We start from the raw sequence: 27,889 nt of genomic DNA on the forward strand, positions 1-27,889 counted from the left end.
ATAGTTACCTTATGACATAACGAGTATCAATCTTTAAGACTGAACACCTGTTGTTGCTTCTCTTTAATGTCTTACCTGTGTTACACCTGTTGATTGTCATTTGTTATATGTGATTTGGATCACCTGTCGTACCTACATTTCCAATTCTTCTGTCGAGTCACGTTGTTTTAACAAAACTCCAGACAGGAAAACCACAAATATGTCGTGTTAAATGGTTTACACTTTCACCACAAATATTTCGTGGTGGCTGTGGACAATGGGGGATGTACCTGACTTGTCATCGTTAATGTAGAGGTCAAAGGTCTCAGGGTACGGGTTAACATCTAGGACATGTTTACCATCTGGCTTATTTATTTGTTAGTTAGGGTAAACTTTTTTTATGCAACTTTTTTTCTCAAAACAACAAGTTCATTTTAAACACTCAGAAATTTAATGTTTCTATTTAATCATTTTAGATTTAGTGTGAATTCTTTTTTTTTCACATTTTGAGTTTGTGTGTTACATGTATAAGTTTTAATAATTGTTTTATCAGATTTCCAGAACATATATATTACTTCCATTTTACATATATTTTTTTTTCTACAATATGGATTGAGGTATGTGCTGTGAATATAAAAAACAAAGATAGATAAAAACATCACTACAGATCTTCCATCCTCTATTATTCTTCTTAATAAAAAAAGAACAAGTTTAAAATAAACAAAAACATAATTAATTTCAATTATTTACTTTTAAAGAAGGGATATAGCATAACTTTTCAAAAGATATGCACATCTTTCTTTTTCTGTGCCATCTGATGTCCAATTTTTGACGAATTTTTTGAGACTATCTGAATTAATCTGAATTCCCAGAATTGTTTCTTACTGCTTGCTAGGTTTCTAACACTCGACTGCCCAGTCAGTCCAATTCCTTATTTCCTTGGCCTGTTAGGGCTGCTGGAATCTCGGTCAGTGACATGCACCCAGACACCCACGATCACATGTCGGTCACACAACACTGAATCATAATGCATCACAAGTTGTTTGGATCTTAGAGCACAAACACAAATACTGCACAGGCTACACTGGGCCACATAGCTGTATAATTTGAGAACGTTGTGCAGTCTGTAATAATCGGCAATCATATCTAATAGCCCCAGACATTAATTTTCATACAGGAATTTCTGCTCAAGGTTTTGTTTCTTTTATTATTGCTCATGCCATGAAAATGTGGGGCATTTAGTCTTTTTCAAGTTTGTCACATCTTTTTCTATCCTGTCACATCACATCCGTTGTCCTGTCCAGTCAGATTATGTCCTGTCCTATCCAATCATATTGTGTCCTGTCCTGTCCTGTCCAATCACATGGCATTTTTTCGTGTCCTGTTTAATCACATCACGTCCTGTCCAATCACATCACATCCTTTCGTGTCCTTTCCAATCTTTTTGTGTCCTGTCCTGTCCAATCATTTTGTGTCCTGTCCTGTCCAATCATTTTTGTGTCCTGTCCTGTCCAATCATTTTGTGTCCTGTCCTGTCCAATCACATCACATCATGTCCCGTCCTGTCCAATTCATTTTGTGTCCTGTCCTGTTCAATCATTTTGTGTCCTTTCCTGTCCAATCACATCACATCATGTTCGATCCTGTCCAATCACATCACGTCCTGTCCTGTCCAATCATATCACGTCATGTCATGCACTGTCTGCTGCAGTAGCAGCTGGTCTCAGGCCATACAGATAATATTTCTGGTTTAGATTCTGGACATTGTCATATTTATACTATCAAAGTTAAAAAAGTGTGAATATCTCTGTTATGATAAACAATAAAATGATATGTCTTGCTTCTCCACATGTTGTGTACTGAATGTGCTATTTCCGCATCATATCAGCTGTATAATGTAGCTATTATGTAACTCTGAAACTCCAACTCCATTTCTGATCTGATGATGATGTCATATGCCATCATGATAGAGATGGTTGCTTTCATGTCTGATAACTTTGAAAATAATTTCCATGAAAGAAAGATATTTAAATTTATGTAAATAGTGAGTTCCAAACAAAGGAGTATGATGCAGTGTTAATGCATGTTAATAAATTACCATCAGAGAAAAATATTTGATCCATGTAAAAATTTAGTTCTAAGTAAATGTTCTGATGTTAGAGTTATTTCCATTAAAGATCAATTGTTCAAAAACAAAGGGATGTTCATGCAGAAACTGACACCATTTAAGTTTTTGAATGAGTCTTGTATATTTGGTGAGAATTCAACCCCCTACCACTGTGTTTAATATGGATTTAATTAAGAATGTAAATTGCTTGCTTATATTTTCTTCAATATGAAATATCTTCTCATTCTAATTGATATTGGAAAAAAACTTAATTAGTATCGTCGATAGGAGCAAGGGGAGAATAAGAAAGGAAGGTGGTCAGCAAATTGACCCAGGCATTACTGAAAGGCAATATAACCCAGATTATTTTGACAAGAAAGAGCACATTGATAGATGAAATTTAGCTAGTAGTGTAGAGCCATGATGCATGCTATCTATCTAAAAATTTTGTTTCCAAGAAATGTCATTTACTTTGTAAGATTTTATTTTATGTAGCTCATTCCCAAGTTCAGTTTTTGCTCACTGCTTGGAGCTTCCAATGAGAAAAAAATCAAGAGATTTACCTGCTATGATTCACATTTGAGATTGGCATGCTTTTGTTGGTTTGTAATTGGAATATGAATGTTTTGCAGTAAATGGAGAGATCCAGCCGGGTAGTATTACTAACACACCCCCAGTGGATACCGGCCAGGATCTGGAGGAGGAGAGGAAGATCATACAACACCAGTTATCTAACATGCCTGAACCAGGGGTAAGTCATACATCACTAGTTATCTAACATGCCTGAACCAGGGGTAAGTCATACAACACCAGTTATCTAACATGCCTGAACCAGGGGTAAGTCATACAACACCAGTTATCTAACATGCCTGAACCAGGGGGTAAGTCATACATCACTAGTTATCTAACATGCCTGAACCAGGGGTAGGTCATACAACACCAGTGATCTTACATGCCTGAACCAGGGGTAAGTCATACAACACCAGTTATCTAACATGCCTGAACCAGGGGTTAGTCATACAACACCAGTTATCTAACATGCCTGAACCAGGGGTAAGTCTCATACAACACCAGTTATCTAACATGCCTGAACCAGGGGTAAGTCATACAACACTAGTTTCTAACATCACCAGTGTATAAACATCTAACATGCCTGAACCAGGGGTAAGTCATACAACACCAGTTATCTAACATGCCTGAACCAGGGGTAAGTCATACATCACCAGTTATCTTACATGCCTAAACCAGGGGTAAGTCATACAACACCAGTTATCTAACATGCCTGAACCAGGGGTAAGTCATACAACATCAGATATCTTACATGCCTGAACCAGGGTTAGGTCATAAAATATGCAATTATGGCCACATACAGACATAATTATTTCATTATGCCGAACAAAATTTTAAGAAATCCATGAATTTGTTGTAATCAACATCAACAAGCTATCTCAATCTCTGGTAAAAGAACTCATAAAGACATTTTCCAACAATGTTGCTTAATTCGTCCGCCTGCAAAAATAAAGCAACAGCATTGCCATTGTTGTTTGATGTTGCAGACGACGTCCACTTCAGATTACATTCAGATCTTCCAAAGGGTTATTTCCCTTAGAGGTTATTTGCTTTTGGTTATTTCCCTCGCCTTCGAATTCAGATGAAACATCTAAATTTACTCAATGTCAGGGGAACAAGTTTAATCCAATCAGAACATTCTAAACATATCTAACATGCCTGAACTGAGGTACAATCAAAACACGCACTATCAAGCATGCTTTAATAAAAGCCCTTTGCATCAGGGTAGGTCATTACCATGTGTGATATCGGATACATTCAAAGTTGAGAATATAACAAAAGTCACTAAAACATGAACAATAATGTAAAACCTTATAAATGTTTGTCTTGTTTTTTAACCACATCTTGTAAACAATTATCAAATGCTGATGTATTAACAAAACACATATATGATTATGATAATTATGGTTACAGGTGACGGAAGTGGAAGCGAGAAGTGCCTTAATACACCTGGCACCACCAGAATATGACCAGAACGAGTTTGTGATAGAGGCAGCTGAGTTCCAGTATGAGCTTCTTCTGTCTGACAAAGGAAAGGATGGCAAATATAAATCGGTCTACTCGTAAGTACAACTCAAAAAATATAAATCGGTTTACTCATAAGTAAAACTCAACAAATATAAATCGATCTACTCGTAAGTAAAATGCAACAAATATAAATTGGTCTACTCATAAGTAAAATTCAACAAATATAAATTGGTCTACTTGTAAGTACAACTCAACAAATGTTAATAGGTCTACTCATAAGTAAAACTCAACAAATATAAATCGGTCTACTCGTAAGTAAAATTCAACAAATATAAATTGGTCTACTCGTAAGTATAACTCAACAAATATAAATCGGTCTACTCGTAAGTAAAATTCAACAAATATAAATTGGTCTACTCGTAAGTAAAATTCAACAAATATAAATCGGTCTACTCGTAAGTAAAACTCAACAAATATAAATCGGTCTACTCGTAAGTAAAATTCAACAAATATAAATTGGTCTACTCGTAAGTAAAACTCAACAAATATAAATCGGTCTACTCGTAAGTATAACTCAACGAATCTAAATCGGTCTAAGTACAACAAATGCAGTGAATACTATTTCTTACATTACTTGTTGGTTTGAAATTTGAGCCTATAGACATGATAATTCAATCAACCGCTTGCTATTCGTATAAATCAAGAGAGGTTATTTAAGGGAGGCAATTACATCATCATGTAATATGAAGCATCTATTGTTTGAAATGATAATTATTTAACCCCAAGGATATTGTCTCTTGTGTAATATTTGCTATATCTCCTTGTTTTGAAGGCATGCTCATTTATATACTGGTACCCTTTGCTTATTTTCCAGGGGTGATGCAACAGAAATTACACTAAAAGATTTAAAACCAGCCACTGAGTACCATTTAAAGTAAGTTTGACCCCCAATACTCCCCACCCTCACGATCTCCTGATCATTATAGATATGTAACCTAAGCCACATGGAATTTGACTTTATCTTTACCAAGGTATTTTTACAGCATTTAGGAAAAATGATGTAGACAGGTCGCACCTTTATATAGTTATTTTCAGTATACTCCAAATCTGATTATTGGATCATTGAGGGATCATGCCCATCATGGTTCATTAACCTGGCTCAAGTAATTAATCATTCAATGTATCATTACTTGTGTGATCATTACTTGTGGGGGAAAAACAGATAATTAATAAAGTCTTAGTACGTTTTCATGTATCGTAACTGGCAAAAATTCCATAGAATTATGCTGACTCAAATCAATCTAGACTGGCATTATCGTTGATGTTCTGTAATAAATATCTACCATTGCAATGACAAAGTCAATTTCTGATTGTGTGCTGGGATTCAAAACTGACCTAATTCTGGTACAAATCATACATTAATTTGGCTGCTTGGGATGATCAACATGCATGGTTATTTGATGAATAAAATCTTCCTTGAAGTCATGTGACTTGTTCAATGAATAGGTTTTGTGAAAGAATCCTTACAAGTGACTTTTCAATGGATTATTGAAGTGTACCATGCAATATGCTAAAATTTTACATGGATAATTGGTGGGATAATATCCTAATATGGGGACCATTCTATGGATTGTTAATGAAAAAAAAAAGTGTTTAAACATGATCTGCAAGTCTGTTCAGTAGAAAAAGTGTCCAAATATGATGCAATTGTTCAGTTGATTGTTGTTGGATAAGTTTTCATGCATGATGCAGCTGTTCTGTGGCTTTTTGTAAGAAAAGTGTCCAAGATGATGCAACTTTTGAATGGAATCATTTTTGAAAACATTTTTGAGCTTTTAGGTGTAAATACAATTGTCTGTGACGATCATTGAAACAAACAACAATGCAATACTTGCTCAGTGGATTTTTGGTTGAATGAGGGAAACTGTTCGGATATCTAGATCAGTGGATTATTGTGGAAAAGCATCCCAACACTGCAACTGAGAAGATCTCAAAGCGGATGCTGTATTGGATCTAATGAACAATTGGTACAAAACTTCCTTGTGTGTGATGCTGGGTTCATCTGATAAAATAATTACCTTCCTGAATTTACTTTTGCTGCAAAAACTAAACTATTATTATAACATCATGAGAAGATACAAGATGCTAGGCTCTGAGAACATTTTAGTAGTGCTGTTACCAATTCATTATTCCTAATCTCTGCTTCCGGGATATTTAAATTTCCGTAGTTGTACCTTTGACCATTCTTGAAGAGCAAGCTACTTCAATTTGAGGCTTGTCTTTGAGATCCCTGATGGGTATATTTTGGCTCAGTTACTGGACATACGGGGCTGGTTTTATGTTACAGTTTTAGTGTATTACACTTGAATTGTTACTTGATCAGTTCCCTCTGGACATGAAGTTCGCACGCGTCTCCTCATCTCTAGGATTGATTTTCCTGATATGTGATCATATATACAGAAAAAACGAAAAGTGTTAGTCACCGAAGAGTAGAAATATTGTTCTCGTCCAACCAATCATTTGTGTCAATTTGATGTTAATGGCTGGGCCACACATCAACAAACTTGTTTTATTGTCCTGGGTGATGTAGCCGTAAGCTAGATCAGAATTTCATACCTCATTTACTGACATGAATTTTTTATATCTCAATGGACATTTTTTTTTCTGGCAGAAGGCAAATTTATTATTTATTGATTTGAAAGCATGGTGACATAGAGTAGATATATGTTGAGGTTTTGATTGTATGCTGAAATTGAATTGTTCCGCATTTTTAATTGAAAATAGTAATTTAATAAATTCAACATGAATTAAGTTTGATAAAATATATAAAATCATATTGTAGTTACCTAAAATGTAGAGCCTTTTCTTTTTTTGATTTCCAATTATTAGAATAAAAAATATCTTCTAAAATTCAGCACTTGAAGTAATGAAAACTGAATGTAATCATCATTGCAATAATTATTTCTTAGAAAATTAATTTACATAGATCCACAACATCGTTCCTTGTTTTCAGTTATGCAGATTATAGGATGTTTGAAAAAAAATTGAGGCTCTGGAACATAAATAAAAACCCAGAACAGATTGCTGATAATATGATCAAGTTTTTGATTTTAACATCTTTAATGCCCTCATCCTTGAAAAGACCAGAATGAAAGATTTTGGCAGAGTTTTGTTTTCCAATTAAGATGTCTAGATGCTGCCACCATGTATTATGAGGATAGAGATGGTTCTGGAGCACGAGTGTGCATTAGGATCCAACTAGTCTTTGTTATGACGGCGCAGAAAAAAAAAATGCACGATATGCATTAGATAAACAAGATATGCACCGACTGCCTTGGATGAATGTTGTGGGATGAATGTTATGGCAGGGTGTGTGTGTTTGTGTAATTACCATGTTACACAAGTATTGATATTTAGGTCTGACGTTTAGTGCATCCCGGATCAGACTGTATTAGAATTACATAGCAGTGTTTGAAGTTCTTACCTTAAATGCAGCATTATTTATGTAACATTGTCATCTGTAAGATCAGCTCTATATACAGTAAAATGAAGTATCTGTACAAAATCTGGGTCCCTTAAAATAAATTTTAAGTACAATGGTTTTGATGTCTGTGTAGACTTCAGTGGTGCCCCTCCATATTGAAGGATTATTATTTGCATAAATTTTGACAATATCAGATATTTACTTACAAAATCTTTTAATGCGCGTAACTAACGTAATTAATTTTTTTCGAAAAAAAAAAATAATGAAATAAAATAACAAAAAATATTGATAAATTTTTCATGGCATGTTCTTTATAAGTAAATGAAGACTATAATATTGAAATTTCTAACCATGAATGATACAACATGCATCAATTATGAAATCATACTAATTGAATAACCTGCTGCAATGTGACCATGATGATACCATATTATCGCCATTGATTTTCCCATTAGCAATATTGTTATCTTCCGGTCTTTTATTTGCAGGGTATGTACATCGCTTGAGGATGTAAAAGGGAGTGCTACAGAGCCGGTCAGATTCCTGACGGGGGTATGTGAGCCTGATCCCCCACAGTTACCCAAGTTACATGCGCGGACCAAAACCTCTATAACGCTGAAATGGAACGTAAGTGTTGTGGCCATGTTTCTCTGTCATGTCAAATCATTTACCGGGGGTAGCTGGAATTACTTAATTTACAAAAAAAAAAAAAAAAATACAGAAAAAAATTATTATTAATTTTTGATTTACAAAATAAAAATATTATAGACCCAGAGGAAATAAAGATAAAATAAAAGCAGATGTATAAATATTTATGTGTGGTAAATTTTAATAAATAAAATGCAGACATCAGAACTCTTTGTTTTGTTGAGTATTGATGTACAATTTACCTCTTTATGATCCATTTGTAAACAAGAATAGAACTCTGCTTTCAATGGATAAATGATTGTTTATAATTTTATTGGGTTTTTTTTTCCAGGCAACATGTGAAAATGGGGCACGAATCTCAACATATACATTAGAATGTGATAAGGTACGGCTATTAAGCAGATAACTATAAATTAAAAATAATGGAGAAGTTTCTGTGTGTCAATGTATTTAGTTCAGACATTGTTTGAAGAAGAGAATTAAATGTGACAAAGATCATGTATGTTTTAGCTACTTCAAAATTTAAGTGACACTTACTGCAAATTCAAAAGGTCACAAGAATATTTTCAATCAATGTTATATTAGTATCTAACGTAAAGTATCATTTTTGAAATTTATAAATGTGTTATATATCACAATAAGAGAACACCATGTTTTCAAATTTATTTACAGGGCCAAGGGGATGGTTTTACAGAAGTATATAATGGTCTTCAGCGACAACATCGGGTCTCAAAACTTCAAGCCAGCACTAAATATACGTTTAGGCTAGCAGCCATTAACAGCGTGGGTAAAAGGTATGAAACTATCACTATTTATATGTTTCCAAGATAAATCTTGGTGCCAAAATCATGAAACAGTCTTAGATCTAAAACAGTCTTAAGTTTAGACTTGGCCAACCACAAATGATGTTTCAAAAAGTTGTGTTATTTTTGATTGGCTAAGCAAAAAGTTGATCCTAGGGTCAGAGGTTATCAATTAAGTTAAATATCAAATACATTTGTAAGATACATTTCTTGCAGTATTTGTATAGTAACTGATATACCTGAAGACAATTTGCAATAAATGCATTTCCTCATTTTGACCTTGAACTTGACCTGAAGGTCAGGGGTCAAATTTTCTTTTCCGTCATTCAAACATGCACTCCAACGTGATTCCAGCGAATATTCGCTCATAATCATTAAAAGTAGAGATGTGTACTTTTATAAACCTACATGTAAATTATGATTTATTTGTGAGTAAATAAATTAGCGCTATTTAGTGGCTCCATACCAGAAATACCATTTTACAAAATTTACACACATGCGTTAGCGCTTCAAGGACAATCTGAAAATCATAAAATTAAATCAATCGCTAAAGTAATTGCATTTACAGTGGTATGAAATATGAGTTTATAGATCATTGTATCGTATATTTACAGCCAGTTTAGTGACCTAGCCAGTTACTGTACTAGTGGTAGTGTACCCTCTCAGCCTGATCCACCCATGCTGTCTGAAACCTTCATCTCCGCCCTCACCATCTCCTGGATCAAACGCACCAATGAAGACAACTTCCTTCTTCAAATCGAGGATGAAACTACGGTAAAGCTAACACATTTCATAACAGATTTTTAGTTTATTTTTTTTTTCAATCATAACTCAGAAATCAAACATTAGTAGAAGATGTGATTTGACTGTTAAATAGCAAAGACAAAAAACTTGTAATTATACAAGTGTAAGATTCTGTTTCTCTCATAGAAGATTATATGAGGATGATATATAGCCAAATAAGGCATTATCAGCATGAAAAGGGTACAAATTTAAAGCGAGTCCCAAAATTGAAAAATTAATTCTTGATAGTTTGTTATGTATGCAAGGGCATATTTTGTGAATTTGTTTTACACAAACATAAGTAATTTAAAATTTTGTTTTCAGGGACATGGTTTCATTACTGAATATAACGGACCAAATCTCTCTCATAAAGTAAAGGCATTACGACGAAACACAGATTACAAGTTTAGGGTATGTATTCATTACTGTATAAATTCAATTATATATATCATACTCAATACTGAAAATTATATGTATTTGCATGATCATCTCCAAGAGTTTTACATTTGTGCTTTTCAATAAGGGAGTTTCAGGATACCAAAACAGGTGATAAAGTACAATTTATCATCAAAATGTCCCACCTTGCAATGATTGTGATTTTGAAATTCCCGTAAAAATATGATGTCACAATCACTGGAAGGTGGGACTAATCAACAGTAAATTGTATTTTACCCATGTTGTTTTGGTAACTCCACATTGATGTATTAATGAAGCTGTTGCTAAATGAAGGAGAGATTTATGTACATTACTGAATTATATCATGTATGCATGGTTATAGTGAATCATATCTTTAAATCAAGATGAGTAATGATCTGGTAGAAGTATAACAGAATGATTAATACATGTATTTAAGATTACAGAGAGAAAAACACATCCTGGTAATATTCATTACCAAAATCTTCATTTCAATAAAGTGAACATCGACGTTGAAAAAATAATTTCTGAATTGAAAAAAAAAATAAACAAAATATTATGATTTTGTATACAGCTGGCAGCAGTGAATGACGAGGGCCAAAGTAAATGGAGCGAAGTCTCGTGTTTCCGAACATTACCTGACCGACCAAGTCCACCCCCAAAACCTCAAATCAAAGGCAAGATCCATGCCCATAGTTTCAAGGTGGTGTGGGGTAAGTCTGGATAGAGCTTTATATACTTACATAACTTAATACATACTTTGTGGATGGATATGAATTGTTAGATGAATCGTTAATTAACACAAAACTGTCCAAAAAATTGAAGCAGAACACAATATGACTTAAGCATACAATCAACTTTCTGTGAAACAGAAGTTCTATCAGCCATGAAAATGTGAAATACAATTTGTTTTCCTTGGGATTAATTTCGATTTTAGAGGGAATGGTTCATTTAATGAAATTAAAAACAATTTTCCAAGGCAGGCTGATCTCTTTACCATCCCTTTTCTCTGAATTGCCTAAAAAATTTAAATCATTTACCCCTAAAATTTCATAATGGACTGGTCTAGTCTTTGATTTAGAAGAGCCTAAATGTATCTTCAGGGGTGAATGAGTTATCACTGCATTTATACCATTCTTAGCCCCAGTATATTCAGTTACAATGAATTATTTAAATGTTGTGTAGTTCATAAACAATAGAGATACTCTAGGTTTATTCTTCATCTTTGAACTTCAAGTAAAGAAAGGGTAAAAGGGTGTGACTAAATATATATATTCTTTGTATCTTGTTTTTCAGACCCTCCCAAAGATAACGGGGGATCCGATATTACAAAATATGTTGTCGAGCTTGACGATGGGCGAGGTAAGAAAATTCTCAATAAATAAATTAATATGACTTGTTATTTCATACATAAACACTGATGAATTTTATTTTTAAGGTGTAAAGAAGTACATGTATTGCAAATTATTAAAAATGTTTTACTTGTAAATTAGCTCATCAAATTCATTATTTGACTATACTGATGTTTGATACACTGATTTAAGAATGTTTCTTTTTCATTTTAATGCTATCAGGAGGAGGTAATGCTTCTTATTTCATTTTGTCATCTGTTGATGTTTTTTATGTTGATTTTTTTTTTTTTTATGTCTTTTTGTTGTAAAGTTTGTCATTTTGAAAAATTGTGTCATTTTTGAAAAAATTAAAGATGTTGATAACCAGATGTGAAGTAACTATGCTTACTACTGTTATTTCTTAATCAGAACATCATTACTAAAATAGTACTTGGTAAAAAATTGAAAAGCGCACCCAATTATCTTCTGGTATTGTTTCTTAACTAGTCCATAATTTACATTCAGATGATTCTGAAACAATATCCTGATTATGAGCTATCTTAGATTTAATTGCAAGAATATTCTTTTATTCATTTGGAAGTAATGTGATTTGAAATCTTTGAGAGTGTGTGTGAGTGTTAATTCAAATACCCGTCAAAATTGATTGCGAAATATGTGAACTGTTTTACATCGCTGAGTTCATTTTATTATAGGATGACCTAGTGAATTTTTCAATAAAGTAATGTTATTGTTATTTGTGTTGCAGGATATGAGACACTGTATGAGGGCTCGGATAGGGAACACATCTGTGATCATCTCATTCCAGGCCACATCTATATGGTCCGGGTAGCCTGCTGTAGTAAAGGCGGCCGAAGTGATGTAAGTCTCTCCATAAAGTGTCAATATAGCTCCAACTGCTATACTATTATGAAATTTTATGAAATCATTAAAGAAATTAATGTTATATATCAACCATCTGGTACAAGTTTATTTATTTATTTGTTTTTACAGTTTTCCGATTTCTGTATAGCCACTACCCATGCTGTATCACCGGGGCAATGCCACGCCCCCAAACTCCAAGGGAAGCCCAAGGCCACCTCCCTCCACTTACGCTGGGGTAAGTTACCATAAAAGGTGCCATCGTGTTCCACCTATGGATCATGAGTTCATATTGCATGTGGGGCAGTTGCTATGTTTTTTCCAGCTTTCTACCACCTGCTAACCTGGCACATGAACCTAGCTGTGACGTTAAATCAAATAAAGTTCTGGAGTTGAGTTACCTCCCCTTGGCCATTTTCTGCATCATTTTGAGATATATATTACTCCTGCAATTTTGGATAGGTTTCAGATACAGCACACTTTCCTTTGAATAAAAATCAAAAACTTGATAGTTGCAAGTTTTGGTTTGTTGCTGCTAGGGACTATCCTCTTTGGTCTATCCATTTATATGGAAGTACTCGTGGCAAATGCTTATATTTGATATTAAATGTGTTGTTGCAGGTTATCCTGAGTATGATGGAGGAGCCAATGTAATGGAGTTTGCTGCTCAGATGATCAACCCAGACAATACAAGCCGAGAAGTGTTCAAAGGTCGTGACCTTGACTGTATAGTCGCCGGTCTGTCTCCAGGACGCCCATATCTATTCCAAGTTAGGGCTTTTAATATGGTCGGGGTATGTTATCTGTTTAATGATACCATTGTTTTATGTAGATGTACTCCTTATATTCCTCTTCCTGAGAAACATCATGCTTATAAGTTTCAGCATAAGATTCTGCATTTGTTTATGGCAAATTTTAACAAACACATGTAATACAGGGGTTTCCTGATCCAAAAGCGATGTGGGTAAAGTACTAATTACCGTCGATTAGTCCAACAATCCAGTGATTATGATACCACAATATTCACGTCAAAAGATGACGTCACAATCACCCAAAAGTAAATTGTACTTTACCCACATCGTTTTGAGATCTCAAAACCGCAGTATTGAATATGTTAAGTAGATTATGATCTGAATATGCAATTCTAAGTTTAAATATTTCCTGATCTTGTTAAATCTATTCCTAGTTATTTACAAATAACTTTTCATAATCAAACATGGTCTTTGCAGGGTGGACCGTGGTCAGAACCCCTGGAAGTAGTGAGTGGTGCAGGGGTTCCCGACCCCCCTAAAACACCCCTGGTCAACTGCCGCTCCCCCCACAGTGCAATGGTGCTGTGGGATTCCCCTGTCAACAATGGTGCTACAATTACTGATTACAGGCTGGAGTGGCAGCACAAGTCAGACCTTGACTTCACACAGGTAGGTGTTAACGTAGTTACAGTCAGACCTCGACTTTGCACAGGTAGGGTCTAGCTTGCATGGCTGAATTTTGATAGTATTATATAATGGTGTATATTTGAAGTTTTTCACAAGTGGAATGACTCACAATGTATTTCACAAATGAAAACAATTCTTGTCAAAATGAAAACAATTCTTGTCGGAAATCTGACAAATGATAATGTCACCTTAATAATACACAGATCATTACGTCTATATCAATCTACTGACAGACAACCAGTTCTCACGGTATACCCATTCCTTTCATCGCATGATTTCTTGTACGATCACACACACCAATTTTCAGACAATTTTTTGTGGAAATAAGCATGATAGTATAAGACAACTTTATTGACGTAAATTTGCTTGGTAATTGTACAGATTCAGATGCGATGGCGAGCATTGGTACTTAGCGAGAACTGGTCACTGACCAGTATAGTTTTTATTCCGATGATGTACAAATAAAATTAGATGTCACCAGCCTATGATCAGAGAGGGAATTGATATCGTATAGACTTTTTTTTTACAATTTAAACATTTGTTTCTCAAACTTATTAAATCTAGCTATATATACTGTTGTTTCTTTCCAGTTATATTTTGGTTCAAACCTGAGTTATGAGGTGAAGGGCTTGACTCCTGCTACCTTGTACAGTTTTCGTGTTCAGGTGAGTGCTATATATATATTACTGTTTGTTTTACCTCATGTAATTTACGTATATAAATTACAATAAATAATTTGAAACAAAATTAAAAATCAGTTTCAAATAATGCATGTGATATGACTTGGTGAACAGTAAAATAAGGACATTGCATTTACATTTAACTTTTTGTGTGTGTTGATTATTGATACATATATACAATGAATACATAAATACAGTCAAACCTGTCTTAAATGACATCTTAAGGTAAGATCAAATCACGGTCACATAAAACAGGTGATCACTTAAGACAGGTTTAATATGTAATGCTGTTATTACTGTAAAACCTATCTTAACAACCACCTCTGTATCAAGACCACCTGCTTATAAGTAGACCACTTTCTCAAATCTCAATTGATCAACACAATTCAACCTGTGTATAAAGACCACCTGGCTATAAAGACCAGTTCTGCTTGGTCCTTTGGGTGGTCTTTATAAGTAGGTTTGACTGTAGTTTGTAGGCAAGAAAAATATATGTAGATAAGAACAGTACTGTGAAAAATCAGCTTAAAATTGTGAATTAAATTTTAGATTTGTGGCATACAGCATATTGTTACTATGAATGAACTGAAATTGGAGTAGAAATAATATCTCTAATCTTTAAAACAGGCAATCAATAGCGCAGGTTCGGGACCGTTTAGCGCGGTGGCGACCTGTGTGACCCCGCCTTCTAGTCCGTCACCTGTCGTGTATATTCGTCACACTGCCAATGCAAACACCATTCATCTGTCCTGGAAAGAGCCTAACTGTAATGGCAGTGATATCAGCGCCTACAACATTGACATCGGTGAAAAACAACTTATCTCAACTAGTGCTGTAACTGAATACCTCTTGGAGGAGCTGGCTCCCGAATCTGTGTACAAGTAAGTGGAGATTTATATATGCAAGTCACCCTAAATACTCCATGGGCTACAATTACTGTCGTTATATCCACCCCTGGGCTATGTCATAGCAAATCTGAACACATTTCAGAGGGACTTGACCATTTACTTGACTTATCACTAGTGACTTCTTTTGAAGATGATCAGAGAGTGACACGGAACTTCAAAGTGTATTGTTTGATTCTTTTAATGAACATCAAAGGCGGAAATTACTCATTTGTTATCACATATGATACTAAACCCTTGAATAGTGCACAAGTTGATGAAGTATACAGCAAGGAACACAACTCCCATCAGTGTTTAGTCATGTGCACTGATGCCAACGATTGTAAAATCAGAGATGGTACATATGCATCGTCAACTTTTGACTGTATAATATCATGATTTCCTTAATAATTATCATAAAGTAGACTAGTTTATAATGACAACAAAATATGTTTGATATTACACATATCTAACTCAAGCTTTCATTCTGATTAACATGAAATATAAATTAGGTAGAAGTTGTCATACCTTTGACATCTTTGGTATACAATAGAAAAAATAAATAAATAATAAAATAAAATAAAATCCTGCCAATCCTTCATTGTTGTCGATAAACAAGTCGACAAGGACAAGGACTGATAATAATATAAGGGGCATAACTCTCATTTGTATTGATACTCATTGTATTGATGTACGAAATTTAACATATCATTGTTCTTGGTAGCTTAAGTTTACATTTAGGTGTTTACCCAGCCAACATTCGATTAAAAAAAAAAATTCATGTCATCTGCCATTAGTTAAAAAAAATACATGCATGTTTAAAATGCAAATTTATTTGAAAGTTTTTTAATATGCTTTCATTTAACTCCAACCAGGGTACGAATTCAAGCTGTCAATGGTATTGGAGTGGGCGCCTTCAGCTCACCTGTGAGAATATCAACCAAGCCCCTACCCCCTAACCCGTCTCGATTAGAATGTGTGATTTTCGCCCCTAATAGTCTGAAGTTAAAATGGGGAGATGGTCGTAACCCTGATATGATTACATATACACTGGAAATGGAGAAAGAGGATGGCAAGTAAGTATCTTTGTAGGATTGGTATATATCACCAAGCCGCAAGATCAAGAACCAGACTTCACGTTAAAACAGTTAGATTTTGCCAATCACAAATGATGTCACAAATTTTTTTGTTATTGATTGGATAATTAAGCTAATTAAGCTGTTTTAATATCGTGGAGCCTGGAGAAGATCGTAATTATCTATTATTTTACGTTTCATTGCTATATATTGTGTTTTGTACATATTTAGTATTCAAATGTATAAATAGAATTCCTTATGACAAGCTCAGGTTTATAGTGATTATTTATGATTAATTTTAGGTTGAACAGTTTTAACCTTGAAACAACAGGTCAGATATTTTGTGGTTTATCTTTCACGTTAAAATGAAGTGTAGAGATATTTTATGGGTTAATGTATTATTGTAGCTTCCAGCCAGTGTACAGTGGTCCTGCCCATGCCTACAAGGTGAACAAACTCACAGAAATGTCGAGTTATGACTTCAGGATCTACGCCAGCAATGTGGCAGGCAACGGACCGTATTCTGAAGTGTTCACATTTACAACAACAAAAGCACCTCCACCGGCATTAAAAGGTATGAAGAACATCTCAATGTGGAATATGATGATTGTATTAATATAGTTTCATATTTTGATTTGTAAAAAAATGTTTAATTTTGCCATACTTATAAATGAGACTTAAAAGTTTTCAAAGAGTGTTATGTGATAATGAAATCTTACACTCAGTTTAGTCTGCCATTAGGCTTATGAGCTATCATAAGTATTGATTAAAATGATAATAAATCACATCATATTGCCATTTAATGAATATTTACTATTGCGCTTCTTTTGAAATACATCAGTTACTTCCCTTTGTTTCACGTCATCAGTATGTTACCTTTGTATCTCCGTTTCACTCCGTCAGTACTGACAGAGTAAAACAAAGGGAAGTAACTCTGATAGATCAGAATCAAAATAAAGATTCATCCCTTAATTTCTTGTTATTTCTTATCATTTCTTACAGCACCTAAGATACAGGATGTTCAGCTGACCAGTTGTACAGTGGACTGGGCAAGTGTGCGACCAATGGGCTCTGACAGTATAGTGTACATACTACAGATGCAGAGTCGGGATCACGAGTATAAACAGGTTAGTATGTGATACTAGAAATGTAAAAACGTCTTCCTGATCGACATTTTTGATTTTGTCGATTTTTAAAACATTTTAAAAGTGACATTGTTTGAGGCATGAACATTTTGGTTTGATTTCTCTTTTTATTCAATCTCCATGAACTTATCCCTGCGTGAATGTTTTATTAAGATGCACAGCCCGGGAATATAACTTCAAGAATACATTGAATCCTTGATATTCTGGACACTCATAATTCGGAAAACTGTCAGTCCAGATGGAAATGTTTGGAAACTAATTGCCATAACATTACATATTGATTAAGAACACAAATTTGGCAGTCCAGAAAGTCGGATGGTTTAGGCTGGAACCGATAGTGTCTGTATTATTGAGTGTTCACTGTAGTTTGAAAGTGAATTTTTAAAATTCAAATATCCACATGCATAAATATTCACAATTTTAATAGAGGTACTAGTACACGGAAATGATATACATTAACCATGTGTTGTTTTCTTTGTAGATGTATCGAGGCCCAGCCACTTCTTACAGTCTACACACACTCAGTCCAAAGACGGAATATACGATACGAGTTTGTGCCGTGCGCCAGTGTTTGGACAAATCGGACGATGTAGTTGGTCCTTTCAGTCCTTGTGTAATGTTTAGTACACCAAGCTTGGAACCTGTCACAAGTTTAGAGCCAAAACTCTTGGAAACCAAAATTGTTGAACCAAAACAACTAACTGACCAGCAGTGGGCAATGATAATTTTGCTTGGCTTTGTCATATTTGCTTGCCTTGTAGCCTTTGTGGCACAACAAATTATACTTTACACTTCCAGTCATTCAGGACGGCATGACGACTTATGAGAAAGATTTTATTTTTTTTTTAAAGAAAACCTTTGAGGTTTTTTCTTTTACCTTTTAAGACTAGAAAAGGATTTGTTTATTCAAAGGAAGCCAAATGCTACAGTGCTAAAAAATGGATATCGTCAATTATTTCACAGGTTGTTGGGAATCATTGCCTTGTAATTCTTCATATATATGGTGAAGGGACTACTTTAATTCAGAGGTGTAAAGTACTGGAACACACCTTAACAGTATGTCCCTTTTATCTGGAATAAACAGTCGGCTTGATTCCTTGGATCAAGCACTTGAAAGAAAAAGTTATTTGGTAGAATCATGTATGTCTGAAGAAGAAATAACTGGTGCAATGTTGTCTCATCTAACTGTTGAGAAAGAAAAGTCTTGTTGGTGGCATTTACAGAGCACAAGATGCTGTAGAAAATGGTCATTACAATTTTTGCACCTTTTGTGAAAGAAACTGTTGGTGGTGAGAAAGCACTGTGATAGACTGACCAATGTCCTCGTATATACATGTGGCATTACTGGGAACTTGGTGACTCTAAGTACCAACTGGTCCTGACTTTGAAATCAGCAAGGAGCTTGACCATTGGTCATCTGGAGAAGTGACCAATCTCAGCTGTTGTTTTACTTCTTGTGGAATCTTACTGTTCTTGTCTAGCTCCGTATCAGAGGCTTAAGGTGATGTGATGGCTTGCCTTTTTAAAAGTCTGCTTACGTAAGTCAATGTGTCCAGGGGAAGAAGGAGAAGAGGAAAACGTCAACAAAAGGTTATTTGTTTACATGGACATGGTGACGGACATTAAAGGAAGTTTACAAGTAAACTAATCAAGGATTGGCTGGGTAAAATGTGCATTTCTGTAACAGTGACAGTGATTGGCTAATTTATCAATGTGGGGTAATTTTAATGCCTTTTTTTGAGATATGGTATCTTCCAGTGAATGTGTTGTGCAGAAACATCATGACATTATTTTTCCATAAATCATCAGTATCAGGTGTTGGGGAAGCATGCCTGATATGGACCATGCCTCCAATATATGGATTATTTTAGCAAGCATTGTCCAGTCAAAGATGAATATATTCGTTATAAAAAAATCTATAGGCAATTGTGATAATCTTGAACATCTGAAGAAGCAAGTTGTTACAGAATGTTGATCTGTACTTCTTGGTAGCCATTAACTCGTTCCACCCTCAAATTACAAAATGGTCTAATCAGCCTTTGAACTCGAAGAATCTAAATGCATCTTCAGGGGTAAATCTGATAAAAGTGCAATGATAGTAATTTGCGTAATTAATTTCAAATTTAGAATACTTTCAAAACCAGCTTGAAGTTACATACCTTTAAGGGTATAAATGCTAAATTGCATTAAAACTTACATGTTTACCAAGTTTTGTGTTGTTGTCAAATTGAAACTTGGGAGTTATAACCAATTTTACATCCCTTCAATTAGAAATACATGCATTGATGATTTACAATATACTCGCTAATGATATTTTGAATATTCATGAGGTTGATTTATGTAGACTAACTTGACATATCCTTCCCTTAAACTATGCTAAATGGCAGTGATTATATTTCTTAAGATCAATTATTTGACAAAGACTAGCAAAGCATACCGTTGAAGAAGTAATTCAAGCTTGACATCTGGCATTCATTAATGGTTGACGTGATTATTCATTAATCAGCATGAGTTGATATTATAACTGGTCACAATAATGTTGTTTTGTATGTTTACAATGTGATATTTAATTCTCCATTAGGAGCTTATTCATATTAATGAATTTACTTGGAAACGTGTACCGTACCTACTGTTTTTTGACTGAATTCCCTATTGGTAAGCAGTATTCTGTATTTGCATATTACAGAGTTATCTGCCCTTGCGGGTAGGTATTGATTGTGACGTCATGTCTTTGCGAGCGTAACGTCACTTTTTTTTAAGAAAACGACGTGAATTGCGCTCACAAAATAATGACGTAACAATCGATACCTACCCACAAGGGAGCTAACTCTGTATTATGCAAAGATGGAATATGACAATTATTTAATTCATGCAATAATCAAAGTGTAGATTGATCCATAGCGGATAAAAAGGCAGAAAACTGTTCTATATGTGGGAAAACTACTGAAGAAGCTATAGGCATTGTGATAATTCATTGTGTACTTTATTATTTGTTTAAACAGTTGAGCATTTTCACCATGTCCAATTATCTACGTACAACTGTTACTGGATTTTGACAGCATTCGTATGAAACACGGTTGTATCCTAGTCAGTATATTATTACCAATATCTGTTATATCAATATTGCCATTTTACTTATATATTATATGTGTCATATGTCACCCATATATATATATATATATCTATAATTGTCGTTTGTTTATCACTTGTTTATTTTGTTCTTAATCTAAACACACTTAAGTTCGACATGATTTTTTTTTTTTTTTCTGTCACTTTATCTGTGTATCTATATATTATTATACATGAAGTGACATCATGTATCACTGTTATTACAGTGTCATAACATTAATGTAATGTTCAATTATATATACATACATATATAGATATCCTTTACATAATGTATATTTATGTATATATAATGTATCAATGGAAATGCAAGTCAACAATCAGGAGCTTCAGAATTTTGTGCATGATGCTTACTGTGGATTTTTTTCTCACATCAACTTTTTTCTGCATTCTTCAATAATCAATATAATTATAGTTTATGTATAGATTCATCCTATCAATAGGCCTAGCTACCTAGGAGAGCCCTGTTACCAAGGGGATAGTGCTGTTGCTATGGTAATATATACCTTTCTGTGACAAACCCTTTACTTAAATATGGACCAAGCCTCTTTGGTAAAAGGTATATGCTTATCACGCTGAACTTCTATTTGACATGACTTTTATTTTTTTTAAAGTCAAAGCTTTTCTGGATAGGCTTCAAGTTGTCTTGATATAGATATATATTTTGTTGAATAGTCTTCAATTTCATAGTTTTCTTGATGTTAGTTCAGATATATGAGGGACTATTGTTTTATTTGTAAATACACCCAAACCTACTATTATATGGAAGGGGAGTAGAAACATTGTTCATCTACATCTTGTTATGGCAAATTCAATACTGGGCGCAGCGGACATTTGTTTTTATTTTTTTTTATCATCTATCAATAAACAAATTAGTTGTCTAAATACACCCAAGTCACTCAAAAATGGTTTTCAAAGCCTTAAATTAAAGATCAATTTTATGCCAAATCTGTTCTCGGCGACCAAATTTCTACAGTGTTATTTTCTGAAACCTATTCTAATACATGAAACTAAATTAAAACTCTTCTTTTTTCTCTCTTCTCAAATGGTACATTTTTTTGTGTATTGAATTTTGGTTTTCATTTATTTGTATAGATTTGTTAGATATTTACTGTTCAGCTTCTTGCCAAAGCCACCACAAAGCTACATGTAGGCGTAATTAAGACTACAGGAGTTTTACAACTGTTACCATTTGGAACAGGGATTAGTTTTCCTAGTGTTTCTTTTAATAATCATTGTTGGAATAGACTATTAAGTATATATTTACTGATGTTTTTTGTTTTGTTTTACTGGGTCGGATTACACAGGTGTCGGCTATCACAGGGAATACGCTGGTCGTATTCAGTAACAGATATTACTTTAATGAATCTCGAGAAATTCTAGGGTATTTGAAATAACAGTTAAGGTATGATCTTTCAATTATAGAAACCTGTCTTAATCTTAATGAACTGACTGATTAGAAATCGTGAATTTTGATAATGAACGTGAAATCTGTAGGTTGCTGCCTCTGTCAAGAACACAAACTAAATCGAAACCGCATATGTCCTTTTAAATGTACTATTCCTTATAATTATTTATATTACCCAAATCATATTTGTTATTACGGTATCCATGGTAACATTATCCATGACTTAGTTAGGCCAGTAAAGTATCAAGTGCAATAATCTAAATTAAGAAATGTTTATTTCCTGGAGAAATCAACAAGTACTGTACATTAATTAACATTAATTGAAATGTTCTGATTAGAAATGGGCGATTTCTTGCAATCATTTATGTAAACAGCTGACATATATTTTGATAATAGACAGTCTGTCACTGAATAACCATACACGTGGCTACGAGTGATAAGGATTTGTGCCAGTAGCTTGGTTATCCTCTGTAAACCACGTATATGTATATAACTATGTGGAAAACAGATGTGTAAATATAATTATAAAACCAAGAAAATGTATGTTTTCATGTTTGTCACACAGCAACATCTATAGGACTATTCATAGTGTCATATATTTGTAAGTGATGTAGAACCGACCAATTATATGACCTGGTTTTAATTCATAATGATTGGAGAAATAGCCGTAATAGCGGACAATCAAATACAATGATTAGACATGCTTTATCTTAACAAAAATGTATTTATGTATAGTAAGCAGATGTAATTGGAAGATGATGTGGACACAATTGATATAGCTGGAGATCGGCGAGGTTTAGATAATATAAAGTAATGATTTATATAGATTCTGTTACATTTGTCGTTTTATCCGTTTTATACCTATCAAACATTGTCAGGTTGTACGTATAGGTAGTCGTGAACTTTAGGGCAAGGTATAAAAATCTGACGACTGAATTGTTTAAAAGTTGTGAATGCGACCCTTTGTTTTTATTTACGACACTGCTGAACCTATTACTTCCTATTACGTTATTTGTTTTACCTTGAGGACTTTTCCATTTGTTATTATAATTAATATCAAACTCTGACATCAGTCAATTATGTATAGTATTTTATGAAAAAAGTATTGTGTTGATTCCTTTGAATGTTAAGATGGTCTCAAGCGTATGTCATTGTTGATGAAATAGTTATTCTTAACGACAACCTCCACATACCACTGGAATACTATAAAGTCAATAACATTTCAACAAATTTAAAACTGTCTTTTTTTGACATTGTGAAATAATCGGAATACAACACAATACTTCAGTAAGTCTGCATTCGCCATTATAACAAAACCTAAATGTTGACGTGACGACAAAACCCTAACTTACATGTACGCTTTAAAATTTACAATGTTTAGAGTGTTTTGAGACCACAACAGAATCTATTTCATTAAAATACATCATCTTCCTTTAACAAATTTGATTTTATGACTTCTTTCAACTGCTGGTTAATTGTATATTACATTAAGATGATGTGATTCGTGTTTTGAGAGGAATAGTTTAAGCAAGGCAAAATTCTTTCAAATATATGTAGATATGTAACATCCTAAGTCTGATGTGACATTTTGTTGGTATTTGTAGCTGCATTGTTTTAGCTTTTTAAGAAATGTACTTTCGGATAAGCTGCCATAACATATGTATATATCTATCTATTATAGCGAAACATGCACACCAGCTTTGTTGCTTTGTCCTTCCACAGTATACATGTACTTGCAATATTTTTGTTATTCTTTAAATTGAAATGGTGTTCGAGGTAATTCGAGTCGCCCCTGTATATACTAGAATGTCTCTTATATGATTGCCAAATTAAGCGTTCAGACTTTGTATTTTATTTTTGACATTACTGGATAACTGGCGCCTCAAACCTTTATAATAAGAAACTCCTTAATGGAGCCTCATACAGCCTTTAGGATGGCATTTAGTCACGGTAAATGTTGACCATCTGGTCACTGTCAATGTTGACCATCTGGTTACGGTCAAATTAATGTTGACAATCTCGCAACAGTCAATGTTGACCTGGTCAATCTTACCTTTACTTCTGGTCATTGTCAGATGGTCACCCAACTGCAATCTTTGTCTTGTATGATGCTGATCCTGAAAAAAAAATCCATTATCAACCTATAACGAGAAACCTCATTATAAAAAATCAATCGTATTTCTGAACAATTTTGATAGTATTGGATCAAGTATTTGGATAAGAAAATGCGTGAAAATACTTCAATAATGTTTGGAGTAAAATGTTTAAAAACTAAATAATTATTTCATGGAAACTTTCTGAAGTTCCTATACAGGAAAACTCACGGAAATAATTATCTTTATCCTTCATTCAGCAGAGTTGACCATTTGACAACCGGTAGATTCGCCAATAAAGCATATATCCGCAGAATGTGGAACATGTTGAGATTTCACTTAACGTATTTGGATTTCTGTGTAAAACCATTGCTGTCTCTATCTGTCGCTCTCTCTCTCTCTCTCCTCTTCTTGATGTACATTAGGTTTTATTTCTCAAATAGCCATGGATATATTTATTATAATGTGATGTTGGGTCATAAGTAAATATATATTCTATCAATAAAACAAATAAAGCTCATGAACCTTAGTGTTGTGTTCAATTTTTTTCTCAACGACAAAACAAAACTACATTTTCTACAATGCGTAAGAATGAGTAATTTCATCTTGATGGTCTACAGAAGAAACACCACAAGCTCAATTATCCAAACTTGTCAACATATTAAAAATTAAAATAACACTGTAAACTTGTTGATACATGTTTCAAAAAAGTTTTATTACATAATGCATTTCCATCAAAATCAATTTTTTTTTCGATATCTAACAACGGTGTGGCTCGGTAATTATTCATAAAAGCCAAACCATTAATTGAGCTACATTGTATCTTGAATTGTGTTTTGCACTTGGGTAAAAACAAGCCACAGTTAAATGTATCTGTATTACGAGAGACATATCTTACCTGGCTGCTGTAGACAACGTTGGGTTGTATTCTGGGGCTCTGGATGATAATTCCTGCCCCCATGAGCAACACTTTTGGGATGTGAATGTAACATGTATACACGGATATCCTTTAGTAGTTTTCCGTGTATCCCTTGAAGTTTCTTCTGCAATAAATTCCAATGGCACAAAATGTAGACAACAGTTTAAAAGTGTTCCATGCCTTATCAATTAACAGTCAAAATAAAAGTATCTCGGTTTCTGCAATTCTCAAGATTTCAAGATTTTAATTGTTACTCTCAGACACATGAAAATGTGTTACATGAGGACATAATGATATACATAGACATATACATGACAAGATGGACACAAAATATACATGTACAAGATATAAAAATACATAGAGTTATAATCGTATAGTGTTTAAAGTAATTTCATTATCTTTCTTAGAAAATTGCGAATTTGTTTAAAACTTGGATACTGCAAATATTCAATAGACGGTCTAATTTTAAAAAGTAGGATATTTGGTGTAGTACTGAGCAAAATATGTTTCTCTAATAGCTTTAATTTCCCTTTTTTGACATTTGAATAGATAGTGAAATTCATCTCCGATATCAACTTGACATAAACTACATATTCTATTTTCTTTTGGGATACCGAGCCATCGTCCAGTTTCAATAGGGAACTTTATATTTGAGGTACGAAATTTTGTAACAGTAATTCTGTTTTGTTCCGATAACTTTGTTAAATAACTTTCGAAAATAAATTCTTTTTTTTTCTTATTTTGAATAAAACAGACCTTTGGACGAGGATTCTATATGTCTGCGAACCATTTTTGTATAAAAGCGTCACGTAGACGTTGTGCAACTTCATGCTTATAAAAATTTGCATTCATAGGTATTTCATTATCGAATATATATGTGAATCCAGTATCATTAAAAAATTGTTTAACACGATCTAACCATTTAAACCGTATTTGTCCATTGTGACTTAAACTCGCCATTAGAAAAAAAAATTCAATACATTTTGGTGCAATGTTATCTGTATTTGGGCAGACATGGTAGACGTTTCCCCCACAACCCCAGAACAATTTCTTTCTGAACCAATATGGTTAAATGACAACATTAAAATAGCAGGTAAAGATGTTATATACTATAATTGGATCAATAATAATATTTTCTTTATAAATGACTTATTTAATGAAAGAGGTGAATTATTAGACCTTCAGGATATTCAAGGAAAATACAATATTGAAATACCATTTTTAGACTACTATGGATTAAAAACTGCTATCCCCAAACATTGGAAAACTAGTATTATACAAAAAGGATGTAAATTGACTGAGGTAGAAAATAGATATATAAAAATCTTGAAAACAAAAGAGAAGGTAACAAAAGATTTCTATCAAATGTTAATTAAAAAACAGCAAACATTACCACTTAATAATATTGTTAAGTGGCAAGAACAGATTGGTCAAAATATATCTGAAGAAAATTGGAAAATCATTTTTAATCTAGCCTTCTCCATCACCGATGATATTAGTCTGCAGATTCTACAGTTTAAAATCTTACATAGAATTCTATATACTAATTCGAGATTACTAAAAATGAGAATCGTTGAAACAGAATCATGTAATTTTTGCGGTGTACACAAAGAAACCATTTTGCATCTCCTTTGGGATTGTCCACATGTACGCTCCCTGTGGAATTTTATTAGTAATAAGTTTACTTCAAATTGCAATCTAAACTTTCCAGTAACAGCTGTAGCTATACTTTTTGGTGTAGATGAGACAACCCTGAGTGATTGTATAAATATTTGTATCTTAATTACCAAAAAATACATCTACTCGTGTAGAGCAAAGTATTCTGTACCTACTATTGAAGGCGTCAAAAATATGTGCTTATACTATAAGAAAATAGAAACCCAGTGTCAAAAGCAGCAAAAGTTACTTCAATTTGGTCAGAAATCACCACTGCACTGCAATTAGAATAGTATGTATATTGAATAATATATCTTCATACTATTGAATGATCCAACAATGGGTATATATATACGTAAAATGTTTTATGTACAATGTGAACTGGAAAAATAAAGAATTACAAAAAAAAAATAGATAAATAAACTCGCCATTAGTCTATATAAATTATTACTTAATTTATTCAACATTTTATTACTCAACCTCATTCATTTCCACACATCAGTAAAGCAAACGAAACGAAGTCGCTATCACTACGCCCCAGGATAATGAAACAGTTTTAGACTGATGTTTTTGTTAAACTAATAAAAGAAACGACACAATGTTAATGACGTCATCTGTGATTGGTCGAGTCTCAACGTACAGGTTAAGACTGTTTTACAGGACGATTCTTGAAATGTAAGATGTGTGCTTATTTCATTAAATCTCAAATACTTTTTCACGATCTTGGGATGTGTTCAAATACGAAAGAATCATTTTTTTGGCAAGCATTAAATATCCTATAATCAGGTGTTATATTAAAATTGTAAAACATTGTATATATTAAAGTGAACAGTCGGGCAAGGATGGCTAAAGTCGGTAAAAATGGTGTGAATGTATCCAGTATAATTTCTTATGAAATGGAAAAATAAAATCTCTCGTCAGAATCTGTCTGCGTAAGTAGAAATCAAGTTAAAGTATAGGAATCCTAAATCGTCCTCCCGGCTGATTATGTCCGTGGT

The 27,889-nt window shown here is 33.6% G+C and overlaps 1 protein-coding gene across 3 annotated transcripts in view; it reads left to right on the forward strand.

Annotated features, from left to right (window-relative positions):
- LOC138307798 (fibronectin type-III domain-containing protein 3A-like) overlaps window positions 1–24,840 on the forward strand; it is a 127,575-nt gene extending 102,735 nt beyond the window's left edge. For all 3 annotated transcript variants that reach the window (XM_069248686.1, XM_069248687.1, XM_069248688.1), the window contains exons 6-25: window positions 2,719–2,837; window positions 4,070–4,218; window positions 4,998–5,057; window positions 8,096–8,234; window positions 8,587–8,640; window positions 8,928–9,049; window positions 9,673–9,832; window positions 10,166–10,252; window positions 10,830–10,968; window positions 11,552–11,617; window positions 12,353–12,465; window positions 12,598–12,703; window positions 13,087–13,259; window positions 13,695–13,886; window positions 14,495–14,569; window positions 15,212–15,465; window positions 16,344–16,544; window positions 16,952–17,118; window positions 17,547–17,671; window positions 18,171–24,840. In XM_069248686.1, coding sequence (XP_069104787.1) covers window positions 2,719–2,837; window positions 4,070–4,218; window positions 4,998–5,057; window positions 8,096–8,234; window positions 8,587–8,640; window positions 8,928–9,049; window positions 9,673–9,832; window positions 10,166–10,252; window positions 10,830–10,968; window positions 11,552–11,617; window positions 12,353–12,465; window positions 12,598–12,703; window positions 13,087–13,259; window positions 13,695–13,886; window positions 14,495–14,569; window positions 15,212–15,465; window positions 16,344–16,544; window positions 16,952–17,118; window positions 17,547–17,671; window positions 18,171–18,515 — 2,846 coding nt within the window. In that variant the 3' untranslated portion in view covers window positions 18,516–24,840. The remainder of the gene's footprint in view (window positions 1–2,718; window positions 2,838–4,069; window positions 4,219–4,997; window positions 5,058–8,095; window positions 8,235–8,586; window positions 8,641–8,927; window positions 9,050–9,672; window positions 9,833–10,165; window positions 10,253–10,829; window positions 10,969–11,551; window positions 11,618–12,352; window positions 12,466–12,597; window positions 12,704–13,086; window positions 13,260–13,694; window positions 13,887–14,494; window positions 14,570–15,211; window positions 15,466–16,343; window positions 16,545–16,951; window positions 17,119–17,546; window positions 17,672–18,170) is intronic.
- Window positions 24,841–27,889: the final 3,049 nt, after the last annotated feature.

Source organism: Argopecten irradians, chromosome 14 (genome assembly GCF_041381155.1).
Source record: "Argopecten irradians isolate NY chromosome 14, Ai_NY, whole genome shotgun sequence".
NCBI lineage: Eukaryota > Metazoa > Mollusca > Bivalvia > Pectinida > Pectinidae > Argopecten > Argopecten irradians.